Genomic DNA, 18,395 nt, shown 5'->3' on the forward strand with positions numbered 1-18,395 from the left:
TCCACTCACTTCCACTGTCTCTGGTGCTATAGTTTTCTTGAGTCTCAGGGGGTCCATTCTACATAGTCTCCTTACAAAACCTGACATGCGATAGATTTGTAACAGTTCAAAGGTCATAAGGAATGATAAGGAAATGTGTGTAAAAGGTTATTTGGTCTCTAAATGTGAGTGTATAACTAGTATTGTAGATTATACTTGTATATTTTTTGATGTTCTATTGATATTATCTACATACTTTATCTTTTTTTTTTTTATGAAACTTACTTTCTTGTGAATCTGTTGCTTCATTATCTTGTTTACTTTATATTTAAATTTTTATTGTTCATGATAAACTTTTATAAGTTATATAGAGGTTATCCCAGCTTTCTTTTCTTTAGGGTCCCTCCTCATGATCTTTACTGTGTATGGTGTGTATTGCTGTCCTCTAATGCCTTGCTCCCCAACCCTTGCAGTATGGAAAGGAGATAGTCAAGGAATATTCTGGCTCAGCTTTGGTCTCGTCCCCAAAGTTGCACTCCTCCCGCAACACTTCGGACTCAAACTACAAGTCCACCCTCACCAAGACTTATGATTCGACCCTTGACAAGAATTACGAGTCCACATATAGCCGTGACTCTCCCGGCAGAAGCAGGAATTATGAGAATGTGCTTCACAGGAGTTATGATGCACCAGTCAGCAAGACACCCAACAGCACTGGCAGCAGCACTTATGACTCTGTGAAGAACAAGTACTCTAACTATGAGACAACCACCGTCAACCGCAGCACTGTGTATGACTCCTCTGTCTCCACCTCCAACAAGAAGACAAGCAGCTCATATGATTATGATTCTGTATCCCCACCAAAGCTTAACTCAACCCCAAAGAAGGTGACACTGTATGATGCCAGCCCGCCGTCAAGCCCCTCCCGCCTGGTGGCCCGTCGCAGTAGGAGTCCTGAGGGTATCAACAATTCTCACCACCGCTCCACTGCTCTTGACTCCAGCTACAACTCAAGCTTTAACTCCACCTATGACTCCTCCTTCAACACCACCACCTCCACTGTCATAAACACCAAATCCTCCTCCTCGGTGTTTAACAAGTCCTCTAGTCCAGCCAGGCTTTCCTCGTGAGTACTACCAGTACATCCTCCTGTTGTGTGTTTCTTCTGCAAAAAGAGTTTCTTGAATGTGGATTCATATCTCATTTGTATTATTTTTTGTAAAAATACCCATTATAGAGTTTTTTTAAGTATCAGATATAGTGTCAACGGAGTAGTATAATTAAAGTATTGTGTCAAGGTATAAGGATTATGGATGCAGTCCTCTAGTGGTGTGTTAAGTGACTGTGATATTTTGGATAAGATGACCAACTCCCTCACATTCTAATGCCTTTTATTTCTTAAGAACTTTCCTCTCAGGTTTGGTATCAGAAGCTGAAAGTCAGCACTTCTGTCCTTCTGTGTATATATGTACTCATATGTTGAGCTCCTGTGTGGGTGAACACCACCTGTGAAGGATCAGGAATGTTGAATACCATGTCAGAAAAGTGTTAAGCAGTAAAGAATGAAAGAAAGCTTGAGCATCCATCTCCCCCACACAGACCAGGGCCTCGTGCCACACACTCCCCAACACCCCCAAGGACCTTGCGTGCCACGAGTCCTCCAGAGATGGCTCGCTCCTCTCCCGCCCGCGCCATCAGCCCTGTGATGGCACCCCCTGACAACCTGACAGGCCTCTCCTCCCCTGCCAAGGTCCTCCAGATTGCCCAGAATGCTGCCAAAAGCTCCGAAGGTAAGCATTTTTTGTTCAGTGTTCATGTAGTCTTGTGTTTTGGACTGTGATGGCTGTACCTGTAAGGCAGAAATTGGTATGCATTTCATTTTCTTTTATTTGGGCTCTCTTAAAACACCTTAGAATGTCTCTGTGACTTGTTGCATCGTGCTTCTTTGTTCTGTGTTGGTGACTGGGACAGGAGGAATAACAAGATAATGTTGAAAGCTATTGCTTGAGTTTGTGGCTGAGTCCTCTTCCAATGCAGGCCTGCCACTTCATCACACTATCATTTTCCCTTGTATGGCAAGAGAATGTCATGGATTTCATCTTAGATATATTATCTAAGATGTATTTCTAGGACAGGAATGAAGATGGCAGAGGTGACATGAAGGACTTGCATTGACTGAGGATGAAATGTTTGAATATGTGGCTAAAAAGGGGCTGGGCTGGGCTGGGAAGGAGACATGTACAGGCTAACACTGTCATTAATTCTGAAAGCCTGGAGTGTGGAGGATCCATAAAGGTCAGGAGCATTGAGTGTTTGGTGCATTCCTGCTGGTCAGGTGGGGCTGTGAACACTTGGTGACAGACAGCAGTACACACTCAGTGCTTGTGTCAGACAGATGCTTAAATGTTATGGGAACTCAAATAAATAAAAGAAATAAAAAGGGTTGCTTGTCATGATTGCTCTCCCTCCCTCCCCAAACATGTCTTAAATTATTTCAGTTTGTTATATTTTTCCTCTTACAGGCTCCTCCTTCTACTATAGCAGCGTTGCCAACATGAAAATCTTACCATCCACATATTAACGCTGGCACTCATCCATTGCTAGAATTAATAATGTAGCTCTAAGGAAGAATTGTAATTAAAGAAAAACAAGGAAAAAAGAGAAGAATCTTATCCCTAGAAAATAAAAGCTGGAAATCCCAAAGTCTAATATTAATCTTATGTTTAACTCCCTTGTAACTTTTGACACACTTACGTAACTTTTAATCAAGTGAGTGACTGGACACTAACAAAACATTCAGTGAGGCTCTTGATTACTTGATGGATCCAACACACCACAGGTAATGATAGGAATAATAGTAGTGATAATAATAACAACAATAATAATGAGCGATAATACAGTAATCTTAGCAATAATAATAATAGAAGTAAGAGTGTCACACTAACCATGAGTTATATGCATGGGATGTGTGATTTTTTTTTCTTTTACCAAGTCAAAAGAGTCGTAATGAAAGAACAGGTTTAGTACTTAACACTTTATTAACTCCCTCCCATCAGTGTTTGAGGAGAGCAAGTACCATGGCATCTTTTTATCTTTGTCACTTAACTTTAAGGGTTTATAGAAGATAAGTGTATATGAAACTTAACCATATAACCTCTGGCTCCTGTACATAAGGAGATGCGGTGCCAGGTCATTACCGAGGCCAGACAAAGCTTGTGCTGTTAATCTTATCACTCCCCACATCTACCCAAAGCCCACTGACTCACCCCAACTCTCTGAGACTCACCCTACTGACTCAGGACTACTCTGGGCCTTCATAACTCCACTGTTATCTGCTAATGTTCACTCCTCCACCACCACTACTACACCACCACCACCATCACCACCACACCACCACCACCACCACCACCACTACATCCACCATCAGCGAGGCGACTCAGGAACTTGCCAGTCTCCTCCAAGTCCAGAACCAGGACCTTAATCATCAGCAAAGGTCAGTCCACAGGTAGCTGAAACTCATGGTGCAGTAATAGTTTCCATATTAGTGCCCTGACTTTGCAAGTGATGAGTGAACTGACCACCATGATAGCCGGCAAAGCAATAGTGCTTCCTAGAGCCTAGAGCGCACACACGTACACTCAGTAACTCCTGTGCGGTGCTTCCTGAAGGGCAAGGCAGCGGTAGACTGGTTGACTAGTTGCTTACGAGAGGTACAAGAGCTCTGATAGTGATGAGAAGAACCATTTGTAGCAGTCAGTCCTGTGTGTGTACAAAGCTTCTTCTCTTCCTGCTGTTTCTCCCCAGTTATTTTTGTTCCTCAGAAGGCATGAAGTTTTAGTTTGATCTATGGATGTTTTACTGTGCATTGCTATTTCTTTCCAGCAGGTTTCTTTATCTCTGTTGCGAGTCTTTGCTGCACATTGTCTGTATTTCATTCTAGATTTGCACCGCTGCTGGATGATTGATTCTGCCTGCTGAGTGATGGTATTGTTCTTAAGTGCAACTCCATGTTTATTGCTCCCTTTTGGGTGAAAATTAGACTGCATATTGTTTTTACAGTTTATATTCTTCTTGAGTTTGTATGGGTTATGTTTTGAAAAGGTGCCTATAATGGTGTGTAATGTGCATGTTATTGTTTTCTTTTATTTATTCTGTTTCTACAAAGTAGTTTCATTGCCTGGTGAACATAGTGAAGCTACCAGAGTGATAGTGTTGTTACTGTGCCTTGATGTGCCTTCCTCCCCTCAGATGACAGTTCTGATGCTAGCGGGGGCGTGGATGAGTCCCCACTGCCCTCCCGCTATTCCATGGAACACAGGTCAACTTTGCACACCAATGAGGACCGTTACTCTTCCTCCAATGTAAACGTCTCCTCCAACAAGACCACCACCAGGTCCTCCTCCAACACTTTCATCAGAAGGGCAGAGGATGCTGTCACTTCATCAGGGGGTGTGTACATTTGTTGCATATACTCCTCACAGTCACTTCATGTCCTTTTGATACAAGTTTATGTGCTGAATTTTAGTGTTATATGCACATTACGGTAGTACCATGGTATAACTCTGTTGGAATAAATCCAACTTGACAAATATCGTGTTCGGACAACAAAAAATTACTTGGTATATGATCTTTGTATGGAATACAGCTAGCATGCTAGAACTTGTATGGATCAAAATGAGTCATGACACTGCACACTACCCTTGCTTACCATTGTTTTATTACTGCAATCATGGAGGATATTTTTATTATTCTGATTGCTTGCTTTTTGTTCAGCTGTACCACTAACTTGTTTCAAACATGACATGCTTAAATACATGAAAAAAGCTTTCTTTCCTGATTAATATATGCTATGCTAAAATGGGGATGCATCTTACATGCCTTTGCATCTTATGTCATTAAATGTAGTATGTACTTTAGAATTAGATAGTGTTTAAATTATTCTCTATAATCCCATCAGTATACATGTTCTATAGTATTCCTATAACAATCATATTTTTTTTCTATGTGAATGGATTAATCAGTTTTCCTTGTTTGTGAAAAATTGGTTTGGTAAAAGTCCAAGGATCTGCAGTGGATTAAGGATGTATAATGAGGTATCACTTTATTTTGAATGATACACTGCCTTCATAATTATGAGTACACATAATCAAGAAGTATTCATTGTATGACAAAATATGTGAATGATAATTGTTCTTGATGCATCATGATATGAGGTTAATTGTATATCCTGTACTTTGATTCATTGTTTTATGCAATATATGTATATATCATGCAAGTTGCTTGTATACTGTATTTAAAAAAACTTTCATCTTTGAAAGAATACTCTGTCCTCCTCTTGCACAATGCCTTTACTGAAACTTGTCATACTTTTCCTTACCTTTCTATCCCCCTACTTTGCACATACAAACAGAGGGCCGCGTCACTCCAAGTGGTGGCCGTACCACCACCACCATCCTGGGGCTGCCACCTGATGGCCGGCGTGGCAGCGACGAGGCCACCCCCAGCCCTCGCTCCCACCACCGGCGCTCACACGGCCTTGGGTCCACCACCTGTAAGTGAAGGCAGCCAGCAGCAGCTGCAGGCAATCACAGTGGGGCCTCAGTGCAAGTCTGAGAGAGATTATAGAGTTATCATTAAACTGTTGCAGTTACCATTGAACTAGTTCATTGTTGAAAAGAATATCTTTACTTGATTGCAGTATAAATTAATTTTGCTAAATATTTTCCTTATCAAACAATTATTATTTTATCTATTTGTTTATTTAATATGATCTTGTTTGTATTCATTTATCTATTTACTGTTTCATTTACTTTATTTTTGTTTATTTGTTTATTTTCATCATATCACACTGCATCATCCATTCCTTCCAGACTTAAGTTCCAGCAGCACTTCTGTGGATGTAGTGGATGCTGTAAGCCACCGTCTGCAAAGCACTCCACCCTCCACTTCCCGTCTCACCACCACCACAACCACCTCCTCCATCGACCCCTCCAGAGTGACCGTCTCAGGCCCAGGCATCAGGCTTGTCTCTGTGGGTTCCCAGGCTGAGTTCACAATCAGTACCCCTCAGCACATTCGCCAGGAGGAGGTGAATGTGAAGATAACAGGTAATTCCATGGTGTCTGTCTGTAGCTATAGCCATTCTGTATTTGTTGTTAGATTTTGTAGCATTTCTTTTAATTGCTCTCGTGTATGGTTATGAATTTGAATCCAGTAGTTTCTTTTAGTTTGATAGAAGCAAGGTATGACATAGTGTAATCTGTGTAATTCAGTATACTATCAGGGTTTCTTTCACTGTACTGTATTTCATGTATCTGATTCTGTATGATCCTTTTAGTGGTCCATCTTCTTTCATTATCTCAGTTTCTTCTTTGTTCATCTTTGTATTTTTAGCTGTAGTATTGGTATGTTTTAGTATTGGTATTGTTTTCTGTCACAGCATAGTAGATGAATGGTGTCCTTCTCTTCCTTATCTCTCATGTATTTGTTTCTGCTCTCTCTGTTTCTCCTCATCATTATGTCTCTAGTCTTTGTACAGGTAACTAAGCCAGTGTTATTTTTTAGTCTTCAGTATTTGCCACTTCAGTATAGTGTGCTTAAAGCTTTTTCACTCATTTCTATCGACAACAATTTTTTTAAACTCTTGTGCCTCATATCTTGATCTGTATGACCAAATCATGTCTGTTTTTCAAAATCAACTCTTGCTACACACTGTATCTCCAAAGTAATTGTTCTAGTGACATTACGCTTCTTCTTTCTCAAAAACATACCTTTACAACATTTTAATCACTACTGTTATATTTTCTTGAATCACTCTACTGTTCTTCTTTATTAATAATTCTTTACTTCCTTATTCTATCCAACTTACATGTTACATAATTATCCCACTCATTGATTCAGTACAAGACACAGTACTGTTATGGACTGTTCCAGTAATTCTTTCACCTGAGGACATTACTGAGGTGATTCTGTCTTAGTTTAGAATGTGCTGCAAATTGACATTGTTTTTCTACCAAAACTGTTCTATTTGTATGGTACAAATAGATTAGAGTTTACTGGGAAAACAGTTGATTTTAAAAGAAAATTGAAATGTGTAGACCAGTTAATAGATGAAAACTACCAAGTGATGGGGTTACAATATCCATGTGCTGCCTCAGGTGGTAGAGTTACTGAACCAGAGGCCATGACACCAAGTACAGCACTGTTGACCATCTGCATCTGTATACAGATTATGTCAGTGAATACCAAACAGTTAACTCCATCTTTCTTCAAACACTTGTGGACCATTCTGGCCTCCTTCAGATGTGGAGTACCTGTGGCATCTGATCTGACCTGACCTGACATCTAGACATGACCTCCCTCCCTTCCTTCCTCCCAGCAGTGTGAAGAGCCGGATACTTGACACAGACTGGGTCACGTTTTTCTTATTCTTTGTTGTGTGGTTCAAGGAGGGAAGGTTGGCTTGGAGCAGCAACAGCAGCAGCAACATTAAGGGCTTTGATTTTGCTACAGACCTCATATTGCTTGGTGCTATACTTGGTGCATTAACTTCAATTTAAGTGTTATACATATACATATGTGCTTCTATAGCTTATCTATTAAAGGTAGCTTTTTGATAGAATATGTGCAGCTTAGTTGAGCTTATTTATGTAAGTACATAAGGGGAATCTATGAGATATTAAGTATACACATGTATTTGAATATAATTTATTCATACAAGTTCAGAAGCAATATACAAGTAAGGTGATAGTTAAACATGCCATGAAGGGTATTACTGTAAAGGTGACATTCATGTCCATACAGATTCAGTTTGGTTTGGGTCTCGTAAAAATTGCACAGGTTTTGTCATAACTTGGGATGAATCTCTGGTGCTACTATTTGGACAAAGAGCAGGTTACTTTGGCTACTTAGGAAGTGATAGTTTACATGGAATTTACATGTGATCATTTTAACAAAGCAAAAGAAGGTTTATACATGCTTTGTAATTTTTCTTTCTTTCTTTCTTTTATTGGCTGTGCTGCTTTCACTTGAGAACATTTAGGTCTCTGTAATGCAGTGCAAGTTTTACCGTCACAGCAACATGCTCACAAGCCAGAATAACATTGATGATTATTTGCTCCTTCAATCTGTCCTCTTCAGACATTTCTCAGTGCACTTTAACTCCTGAGTAATAAGTGAAGGTAATGGAAATGCGCAAGTACAACAAATAACATATATTACTTATAAAACAACACATGTCAACAGCACTGCCTAAGGTGTCTTTTGTAGCAGCACTATAATTTTTAAAGTTTTTGTTCCATTCTCTGTGTTTCCACTTCAGTTCCCAACAAGACATCTGCTTCAGGGAAACAGTTATAATATACTCAACCTCCTTGTTTGGAAATGAAGCCCAAAAGTTTTGGAATGGATGTGAAAAGTATGAATATTACAATCTATTGCTGCTACTAAAGGCATATTTAGCCTGCTTGTGTGACTTGATTTAAAACTGGTGTTAAATTTAAAGAGTACTGACAGACTTCACTGGGACCTTTTTTAACAGACTTGACTCAAAACTTCCCACTCACAACAGTTTCTCACTACATGTATTACATCAGTCAATCTCTCTCTCTTTTGTGGAGTGCCTGTATATATGTAAGTATCATTTAAACTCTTCCATGTCAACTGCCTTTGCATGTTATATAGACATCCTTTTACTTCTTCCTTGTGGCATATCTCTAAATTCTATATTTGTATGTTTTATTCTTCTGGAGACTTCTATCTGAAATGCATTCTCATAATCATTGACATTTTTATTTCATTACATGTATACAATTTTTTTCATTTTCCCATCATTTATTAAAACCAAGTAAGGTTGGGTTGCCTTAAGGTGATTCATTGGCTTTTATTGTTTTTAACTATAATTGTTACAGTTTTATGTTAATATGAAGAATTGATCATATAGTTTCATCATTTACTGTTTCAATAATTTATCATAAACTATGTATAGGTGCATATGTATCATAGTTGATTATACTCAATATTTAGTGCAAGAAGAGTGTGCTAAGAATTTTTGTCATCCTCACCACTACCTGTAACATTGCCATTACTAGTAGTGTCATCATTACTAGCATCACAACCATCATCAGCCACCACCACCATCAACACTGTCACCATCATGACTAACATCATCACTGTTATCAGCCACCACCACCATCACTAGTGTCACCATCATTACTAGCATCACTACTGTTATTAGCTACCACCACCACCACCACTACCACACCAGCATCCCTCTGACCATAACCACCACCACCACCACCATCAAGCCTCACCGCCATCACCACCACCCCACCAGGCCCAGGCAGGCGACCCATCCCTGTATGGACAGACGAGATAGGCAGTGGGGAGTTGCTGGCTGGCTTCACTCCTCAAGAGGTGGGCGAGTACGTAGTGGATGTGCAGGCAGGAGGTGGTAGGGTTCCCGGCAGCCCCTTCAGGTAGGTGTTCAGTCCCTGGGTTTCTTTTATATGGCTCCATTTCACCTGATAGTTTTTAAGTCAATCAATCAATCATGTCAGTTAGTCAGTTCAGTCAGTCTTTCCCTTGAGGTTTTAATGTTTCTCCCTGGCAGCCTCTTCAGGTGGGTGCTTATTCCTTTTGTTTTCTTTTACATGACTCCATTTTTATCTTGTTGCAGCTCCTTAATCAATCAGTCTCTTTTTTTTTTTTATTTGATTATTTTTGTCAAATTACCAGATTTTGAGGAATATTGGCAGCACTGGCAGAGTTAAACAGTGATCCAGTGAAGGAATCTGTGAAGTGCTCCTCCTCCTTATGTTTTGTTTGTCTCATTATTACCATCCTTTTGCTATTATCAGTATTACTTTGTGTGTTATTCTCTGTGTAACTATTTTATTCTTTGTTATTTACATATTTGTTTACTACTATTGCATCTTTTTTTTACTGGCTTGCCTTTCAGTGGATATATACATACATGCTTCTTCTTGTATATATTTAGCAAAGTTATCTAATGATGAAATAGCAATTTAGTATAGCTCCTGATTTGATTTATCCATATTTTCGTTATATTGTTATGCATATAAATATTTTACTTTCACTCAGGTATGCAATGATTACTTTCATATTGATAGAATTTAATTTTCATTATTACTGACTTTTGCATTGTTCATTTTTGTATAGCAACTCTTATTTATTTTCTTTCTTGTGTGTGTGTGTGTGTGTGTGTGTGTGTGTGTGTGTGTGTGTGTGTGTGTGTGTGTGTGTGTGTACAGATGCTACGTGTACGACTCGCAGGAGATACAAGTGGGCACCATTCCCAATGGGGTGGTGGGGAGACCAGTTGAGTTTGAGAGTAAGTGTACTATTACTGTTGTTATCTTAGGGCAGCGTTTCCCAACATTTTCCGACCATAGCACCCCTTGTTGTCATGTATAAGCAGCCCAGCATATCTTGTTATTAGAAGGATAAAAGAAAGTGAAGTGTGTGCATCACTTCCCAGCACCCCCTATTACTGATTTCAGCATCCCATGTTGGAAAACGCTGCTTTTGGAGATTAGGATGGATTCTGAATAGCTTTGTGTTGCAGTGTGTGTGTGTGTGTGTGTGTGTGTGTATTATATATATATATATATATATATATATATATATATATATATATATATATATATATATATATATATATATATATATATATATATATATATATATATATATATATATATATATATATATATATATATATATATATATATATATATTAGTTGTAATATATACTATTAAATTAAACAAGAAAGAGCAAGTGTAATCTACATCTTTCGTTTATGAGGAAAATGATGTGTGATCTTTAGATTCAAAATTCAGTTCGTAATATTTTGTTTAGCTGCGAGAAACAGAATATTTAGATTTTTGTTTATTGATTTATTTTCTTTGTTTAATGGTTTGTTGACGTGAAGAAGGAATCAGAAATGTTCGTTGATGTAAGCACGCGAACGGTTTGATCTCTTAACAAAAACTTATATATTACCTACTTTATGTGTACAAAAACCTGACCAAGGACTACATGATTGTATTACATGATTGTATTATTTTCTGCTGCAATCACCCAAAATTTCTTAAAAAGTATACGAGTAGAAAAGTTTTACTACTACTACTACTACTACTACTACTACTACTACTACTACTACTACTACTACTACTACTACTACTACTACTAAGAAAGAAATAAGTAAGTAGGAGAAGTAGGAGAAAGAAAAAAGAAACAATACAGGGAAGAGAACAAAAGAAACAGCCAAAAAAAAAGTTGAAAAAAAAGAAAGTAAGTAGGAAAAAAACATACTTATTCCCATCCTTTCATGTAATCCATGTGTGGCATCCTTCTCTCCCACCAGTTGACGGATCGACAGCCGGATCAGGCAACTTAGAAATCCTGGTGAATGGTGGCCATGTCACCTCCTTCGTCAGAAACTTGGGCCAGCAGCGCTTCCTCGCCTCCTTCGTGCCGCATTCCGCCATCAGGCACGTGGTGGAGATGCGCTTCAATGGGGAGAAGGTTCCTGGTGAGTGTTGACTACTTGACTGTTCATTCGTGTCTGTGCGCATTGATGATGATGATGATGATGATGATGATGATGATGATGAACAGGAGGAAGTTTTTTTATTATGCAGGAGGGGTAACTGGCCAAAAGCAACCAAAATGAAAAAAAAAAATACCACTGGAATGCCAGGTCCCTAAAAAAAGTTATTCAGAATTCAGGGACAAATGTCTTGGGAATGAAGGCAAAAAAAAAAAAAAAAAAAGTAAATGGAATCTCATAAATATATAAGTAGTCATTACCATCAAGAGTAGGAGCAGGTTGAAGGGAAATGTTAATAATAATGTCTGGGTTTGTCGCGAATGATGGCGTGTTCTCTTGCGCAGGTTACGGTTTGGATGCGGTTTTATGTTTGCGCTTAAGTTTTTCGGGAGTTTATAAGACAAGTTTGTATTCTTTCTATTCTATGTTCAAGAGCAACAGAAAGGAAGAATAAGAAAAAAAAAAAGTCCCACTTTGGTGTCTGTCCCTTAAGGAAAGCGTCAAACAGGCTGTTGGAAATAGAAGGAAAATTGTGTTGAGTACAGAAACATTATGCTGAGAATCGTAAACGCCCTTTCTTCTTCTTCTTCTTCTTCTATACATGCTAATTTATTATCTTTTGAGAGAGAGAGAGAGAGAGAGAGAGAGAGAGAGAGAGAGAGAGAGAGAGAGAGAACATTCACTGGCGTTTTCCTTTTCTCCACTCAGTCTCGTTCATTTTACATTCCTTCGAGCATTCAGCTGTCACTGCTTTCTATGGACCCTCAGAAAAAAAATACTTCACTTTTACTTCTTTCCAAACCCCAAACTTGCATTCACATCCTACAAACGAAGCGCACACGCCTTACATTCCAAACTATTTCTTTGCGCATTCAACTTTGTAAATAAGGACACATGAAAAGAAAACTACTACATTACTTTTACTCCTTTAAAGACACCGTACTTGCTCTCAAATTCTACACACGAAACACACTCGCTTTTCAGTCCAAACTTGGGCATTTTCTATAGTTACCCATGAACCCTTATAGAAATTGACGTTTTGGGTTCACTTTTTACCAAAGCAATACTCGTAGCTAGTATTATGAAAGGCTTTAAGGTGACGGTCTCGTTGTAATTGGTTTCAAAGTCCAAAGGCATTACGAGTGAGATTGTCATGGGTCTTGTCCTCACTGATTTATGTAAGCACACAGAAAAGTTCAATCCTCTCGACTATCTCTTCAACTAAGACTAAAATGATAAAAGAAGAAAAAATAACTCCCTTGAAATATCCACTGCAACTAGTGTAAATTATAGGTCAAATTTTCATAAGTTTTTTTTCTTTCGTTAATGCAAAATCCATGGTAGATTATCACAAACAATCAGTAAAAAAGAGTCCTATTGAAAATGTCATTAGCTTCCACTGTAGTAAAAAATATGATTAGCTAGTATTTTTTTTCCCAGCCAATTGACAACGTAGAATCATTGTTGACCGATCACTAGAATCTGAAATAAGAGAGAAAAAAAAAAAAAACGCTTGAACACCTCGAATAACTTCCACTGCATCCTGTCACAGCGAGGCAAGTAAGATAATACACTAAACTAGACGTCATTAGCTTCCATTGTTGCCAGAAAACATGATTAGCTAGTATTTGGTATTTTTTCCCCACCAAACGGAAATGGACAACGTAAAATCATTGTTGACCGATCACTACACTTAGGAAATAAAAAGAAAAAAAAACTTGAAAACCCCGAGTAACTTCCACTGCATCCTGTCACAGCGAGGCTAGTAGATAACACACCAGACCGCACCATACAGTCCCATACTGAAATATAACAATCCACGTTCACTAATCATTTCAAAATAAGAATCCTTAAACTGATCCCCTTGCTTATGAATAAAAATAACGTAACCTAACCTAACTTAATTATAAAACGGACATAGAGAACAACAATAATCCCGCCTTTGCATTCAGTAGTCGTTATTTATTTGTTTCTCGTGGCTGGCCTGGGGGACCTAGTTGAGGCTCGACAGTCGCACCCAAGAAGTTTATGAATTATCAGAAATTCTAAAATGCTTTCTGGTATTGGAACTTCCCTTTGGTTGCGTTCCAGAGAGAGAGAGAGAGAGAGAGAGAGAGAGAGAGAGAGAGGAGCGTGAGCTCTCTCTCTCTCTCTCTCTCTCTCTCTCTCTCTCTCTCTCTCTGCGTGTCGTGGCCGTGGGAGTGGAAGAAAAATATGCATGTGGATTGGTTTTGCTTGTGTGAGTGTGGCGGTGACGACTCTGACGAGCCGTGTGCTTGAGAGAGAGAGAGAGAGAGAGAGAGAGAGAGAGAGAGAGAGAGAGAGAGAGGGATAATTTGTTAGCATAATGTTTAACTTGTATAAAAGAAATAATTTTTCATTTCTCTCTCTCTCTCTCTCTCTCTCTCTCTCTCTCTCTCTCTCTCTCTCTCTCTCTCTCTCTCTCTCTCTCTCTCTCTCTCTCTCTCTCTCGCAATTTACATATTTTGAGATGTATTTGCGTTAGAAAGCAACACTTCATCAGTCTTTATTTAATTATTTACCTTTTTGTACACATTGCAGCTGTTTCCGCTCTTATAACTTGAGAATATTTTTAGTTCAGGAAGTTCTCAATAATATACTTCAGGATGCTGCTGTACTTTTTATTTATTATTTTATTTTTCTCATACTGAAGTCTCTTTTCCGCGTTGTGTTGTGTGGAGTCTTTTTCTTTGAAGATTTGAAAGGCCTTTTTTTTTTTGCCTTTTTGTCTTTTTTTACATCTACATATTATTTATTTTCTACGCTGGGAAGATGGATGCTGCTGTAGTTTTGTTTACTGTTTTATTTCTCTCATATTTAAGTTTTGTTTTCCACCTTGTGTTGTGTAGTCTTTCTCTTTGAAGATTCGAAAACTCCCTCTGTTGCATTTTTTACTACAGTTATTCTTATTTTCTACGCTGGTAAGATTGCGAGAGCGTAGACACAGTAATCAGTCAGCTTTTTCTTTTTCCTTTTTTTTTTTTGTCAAATTCTTCGCTCACTTCCAGACGTCTTTTTCTTCTCCTTTTTTTTTCTTTTGATTATGGTTCAATCGGCTGCTCGTCTTTTGTTTTTACCCACTCTCAGTATTTTTTGTTTGTATCACTGATTTATCGTATCCACTTAATATTAATCTGCCATCACATCACAGTTCCATTATACCTCTCTCTCTCTCTCTCTCTCTCTCGCTCTCGCTCTCCTTTCTTTTTATCACCAGCTTCGTCTGTTCATCTTCTATTTATTTATTGTTTCTGTCACTAAATCTGTCGCCTAATTTATACTCGAAAATTTACCTCTTTCCCATTTTTTTTATTTTTGTTTTTCGTCAGCAGTGGTTTGCTGTTTTTCCTTTCTCTCCCTCTCATTCTTTTTTCTTTCTTTCTTCCTTTCTTTCTTTCTATCTTTTGTTTAGTATCTTCCTTTCTCTTTCATTAATTTATCATATATCCGTTTTTATTGCTACTACTGTTAATACTGCTACTGCTACTACTACTACTGCTACTGCTACTGCTACTACTACTACTACTACTACTACTACTACTACTACTACTACTACTACTACTACTACTACTACTACTTCAACAACAACAACAACAACAACAACAACAACAACAACTACTACTACTACTACTACTACCGCCACCACCACCACCAACCACATATCTTTGGAGGGAAAGGGAGAAGAGTGTTGAAAACTTCCGCGCGTCTTCGTTTTTTTTTTTTTTTTTTCTCCCTCCCTCTGATGAGGCGAGGTATTTTAATATTTTGTTCTGGACTAGCGATTTGAAAGCAGGTGCCTGGAAATAGCAACGTGTGCAGGAAGAGGTCGTCGGTCGGGCCTTCTTGCATGTGCGTGGATCGGGTCGTTGTACTGCTGCCACTAAAGAACACAAAGGAGTAACAAGCACCTGTTAATATCATGTTGTTACTTGAGAAAGGTGTTTTGTGACAATTTGCAGTGTTTGGTTGAAAATAATTTATGGAGGTTTGTAAATTTAGCGTGGGATTTGAGAGAGAGAGAGAGAGAGAGAGAGAGAGAGAGAGAGAGAGAGAGAGAGAGAGAGAGAGAGAGTGTTTCTGTCTCATTTATGTGCTATATTCATTACTTGAAGTCTACTAGAAATATTTTGAAATAGACTTCTGTTTTATTTATGGAAACAAGAACTTAATCGATCTGTTTTTGTTTTTGTTTCAACTTACGGAATCTATTTTCTATATATTCTCATTAATTATTTAGTTTAAGAATATTTACAAGGTTTAGGCCACGCATGATCTCGATATTGCAACCTCTAAACTCAACATGCATAGTACTGCTAAACGTGTACTGTGTGTGTGTGTGTGTGTGTGTGTGTGTGTGTGTGTGTGTGTGTGTGTGTGTGTGTGTGTGTGTGTGTGTGTGTGTGTGTGTGTGTGTGTTGCAAGAACATTCCAAGCTTCCTTGTAACAACTAAACTGCGTGGAAAAACTTAACCAATAACTTGATAGCTGGACTCAAGAAGAAGCATTAGTGTGTGTGTGTGTGTGTGTGTGTGTGTGTGTGTGTGTGTGTGTGTGTGTGTGTGTGTGTGTGTGTGTGGCGAAAGGGAAGCCTCTGTGTGAACCTCCCATAAGCATGAATTAGCGAAAGCCAGCTGTCACTCCTCCTCCTCCTCCTCCTCCCCCCCTCTGTATACAAGTAAAGCCAGACAGGAGATGAAGTGGGGTTAGGTAAACACAACCGTTGCTTTGAGTGTTGTGGGACGTTTTGCGTTTGACGTGCGGTGAAAGTAAAACGATGCAACAGTGGCAGTTTGGTAATGCTAATTGTGAGGCAGGGAAATGAGCGTGGTTCATGGGGGGAGAGAGAGAGAGAGAGAGAGAGAGAGAGATAAATGATAATAGATTGAAAATAAGATATAGAAATGAAAAATAAAAGGAGAGAGAGAGAGAGAGAGAGAGAGAGAGAGAGAGAGAGAGAGAGAAATCGCAGGTAAACAGAAAAAAAAAAGTTTGCGTTTACGAAATTCCCTCGACTTGCAATGGTTAGTTTGCTTGATTATCGGAGACTGTTAGGATGGATTCTCTCTCTCTCTCTCTCTCTCTCTCTCTCTCTCTCTCTCTCTCTCTCTCTCTCTCTCTCTCTCTCTCTCTCTCTCTCTCTCTCTCTCTCTCTCTCTCTCTCTCTCTGGTCGAGTACACGCCGCTATAATAACAATAACAAGGGAAAGAATGCCACTCGTCCGCTTCTTCCTGCTGCGGCTGCTGTTCGCTATTCATTCTCCTTTATCGCCAGCAATTACCTACCGTCTTGCCTCATGTCGCCTCCTGTACACAGCGAAAGAGAAACTCGGAAACCATTGCACTTTGTCGCCGCTACCACCGCCAGGCAGCAACAGCAGCCAGCCATCCATCCATCCATCCATCCGTCTGTCTGTCTGTCTGTCTGTCACACACACACACACACACACACACACACACACACACACACACACACACACACACACACACACACACACACACACACACACACACACACACTAACACACATTGTTTTGAGATAACATTATTGCTCTTCTGGACGAAGTTTTACCTCTTACCGATTACACACACACACACACACACACACACACACACACACACACACACACACACACACACACACACACACACACACACACACACACACACACACACACACACACACACATGGTTTGTTTAGGTGTCTCCTCCCGCTTCCCACAGGCTCGTTGGGAAGAGAGAAAGCTGTTCGAGCAACTCCGCAAGTTTCTCCTTCTATCTCCCGCTCAGATCGATATCAACCTGGAATGCCTTTCAGAAAAACTTTGCCCCAGTGAACAGCAACCACTAAGACGCGTCCCTTAGTCTTGTATAGGCGTCATGGGTCCTCTCGCTCGCACATGCATCTTTCCCTCTCATTAGTCACGCCAGATATTTATAGACACGCGTGCTTGACAATGAAAAGAACATTGGTACCCTGTCTTACGTGTGTGTGGACATAAACATACAAAAATACACATTACGAGCCTCCCTGCATAGTGTGGCAAGGGACGGCTGGCTGACTGACTGGCTGGCTGACTGGCGACACCTGGCAGTTTGTGGGCAGGTGGCTGACAGGTGACCTTCATTTTGGGTACACGAACACACCCCCAAATCTTAACTTTCGTCAGCCACAAAGAGCACTGAACGCTTCCTGGAGCCTCGGCTGGGATTAGATGGAATGAAGGAAACAGGAAGAATGACGAACGGGACATATAGAGGTTAAGGAGGATGTAAAGGAAGAAGGAAGGATCAAGTAGGGAGGAGGAGCGGTGGGGGTGGCCTACTTGCCGTCAAGGGAGGGTTTGGGGGGATGTGGTGGGAAGGACTGGTAGGGAGGCGGGAGCTGTGGCGGTGGTGGGCCGGGCTGAGAGGGTTGTCAGACTCAGTGGCCGCCTCGACGCCGCCTGTATCGCTATCTACCACCGCTCTCGCATTGAAATCTCCCTGACAAGACGACGATTCTCCCGCGGGATGCCATGAGAGTTTGCCTTCGTCCAGTGCATCCGCGGCTGTTCCCAGTGTAGTAGTGGTGACGTGTGCGCATCATGGTGACGTGCTAACAGTGCTGTGAACGTGTACGGTGAATAAGGAACCGTTAGTGAAAAGACGGTTGAGATACAAGCGGTATATTAAACAATAGTGAGGCTGTACTGAAGTGTCTTAGGACAACATCCGGGATCAACTGCATCTTAATCCTCGTTTTCTCCCGTGCATTCCATCCCAGGTGAGCTGCGGGAAGGGGCGGGGTATGGACGGGCCAGTAGGGCGGGCCAGGGCCAGGTA

General features: G+C 40.0%; 1 protein-coding gene across 2 annotated transcripts in view; it reads left to right on the forward strand.

Moving 5' to 3' along the window:
• Positions 1 to 18,395, forward strand: part of LOC123516883 (filamin-B-like) — a 145,205-nt gene that overhangs the window by 71,795 nt on the left and 55,015 nt on the right. Inside the window, exons 12-20 of one of the 2 annotated variants that reach the window (XM_045276603.1) lie at positions 453 to 1,105; positions 1,579 to 1,769; positions 3,407 to 3,472; positions 4,228 to 4,428; positions 5,390 to 5,530; positions 5,850 to 6,086; positions 9,314 to 9,455; positions 10,251 to 10,330; positions 11,367 to 11,534. In XM_045276603.1, the coding sequence (XP_045132538.1) occupies positions 453 to 1,105; positions 1,579 to 1,769; positions 3,407 to 3,472; positions 4,228 to 4,428; positions 5,390 to 5,530; positions 5,850 to 6,086; positions 9,314 to 9,455; positions 10,251 to 10,330; positions 11,367 to 11,534 (1,879 nt within the window). The remainder of the gene's footprint in view (positions 1 to 452; positions 1,106 to 1,578; positions 1,770 to 3,406; positions 3,473 to 4,227; positions 4,429 to 5,389; positions 5,531 to 5,849; positions 6,087 to 9,313; positions 9,456 to 10,250; positions 10,331 to 11,366; positions 11,535 to 18,395) is intronic. The other variant, XM_045276604.1, reaches the window with a different exon arrangement.

This window comes from Portunus trituberculatus, chromosome 41 (assembly GCF_017591435.1).
Source record: "Portunus trituberculatus isolate SZX2019 chromosome 41, ASM1759143v1, whole genome shotgun sequence".
NCBI classification, from domain to species: domain Eukaryota; kingdom Metazoa; phylum Arthropoda; class Malacostraca; order Decapoda; family Portunidae; genus Portunus; species Portunus trituberculatus.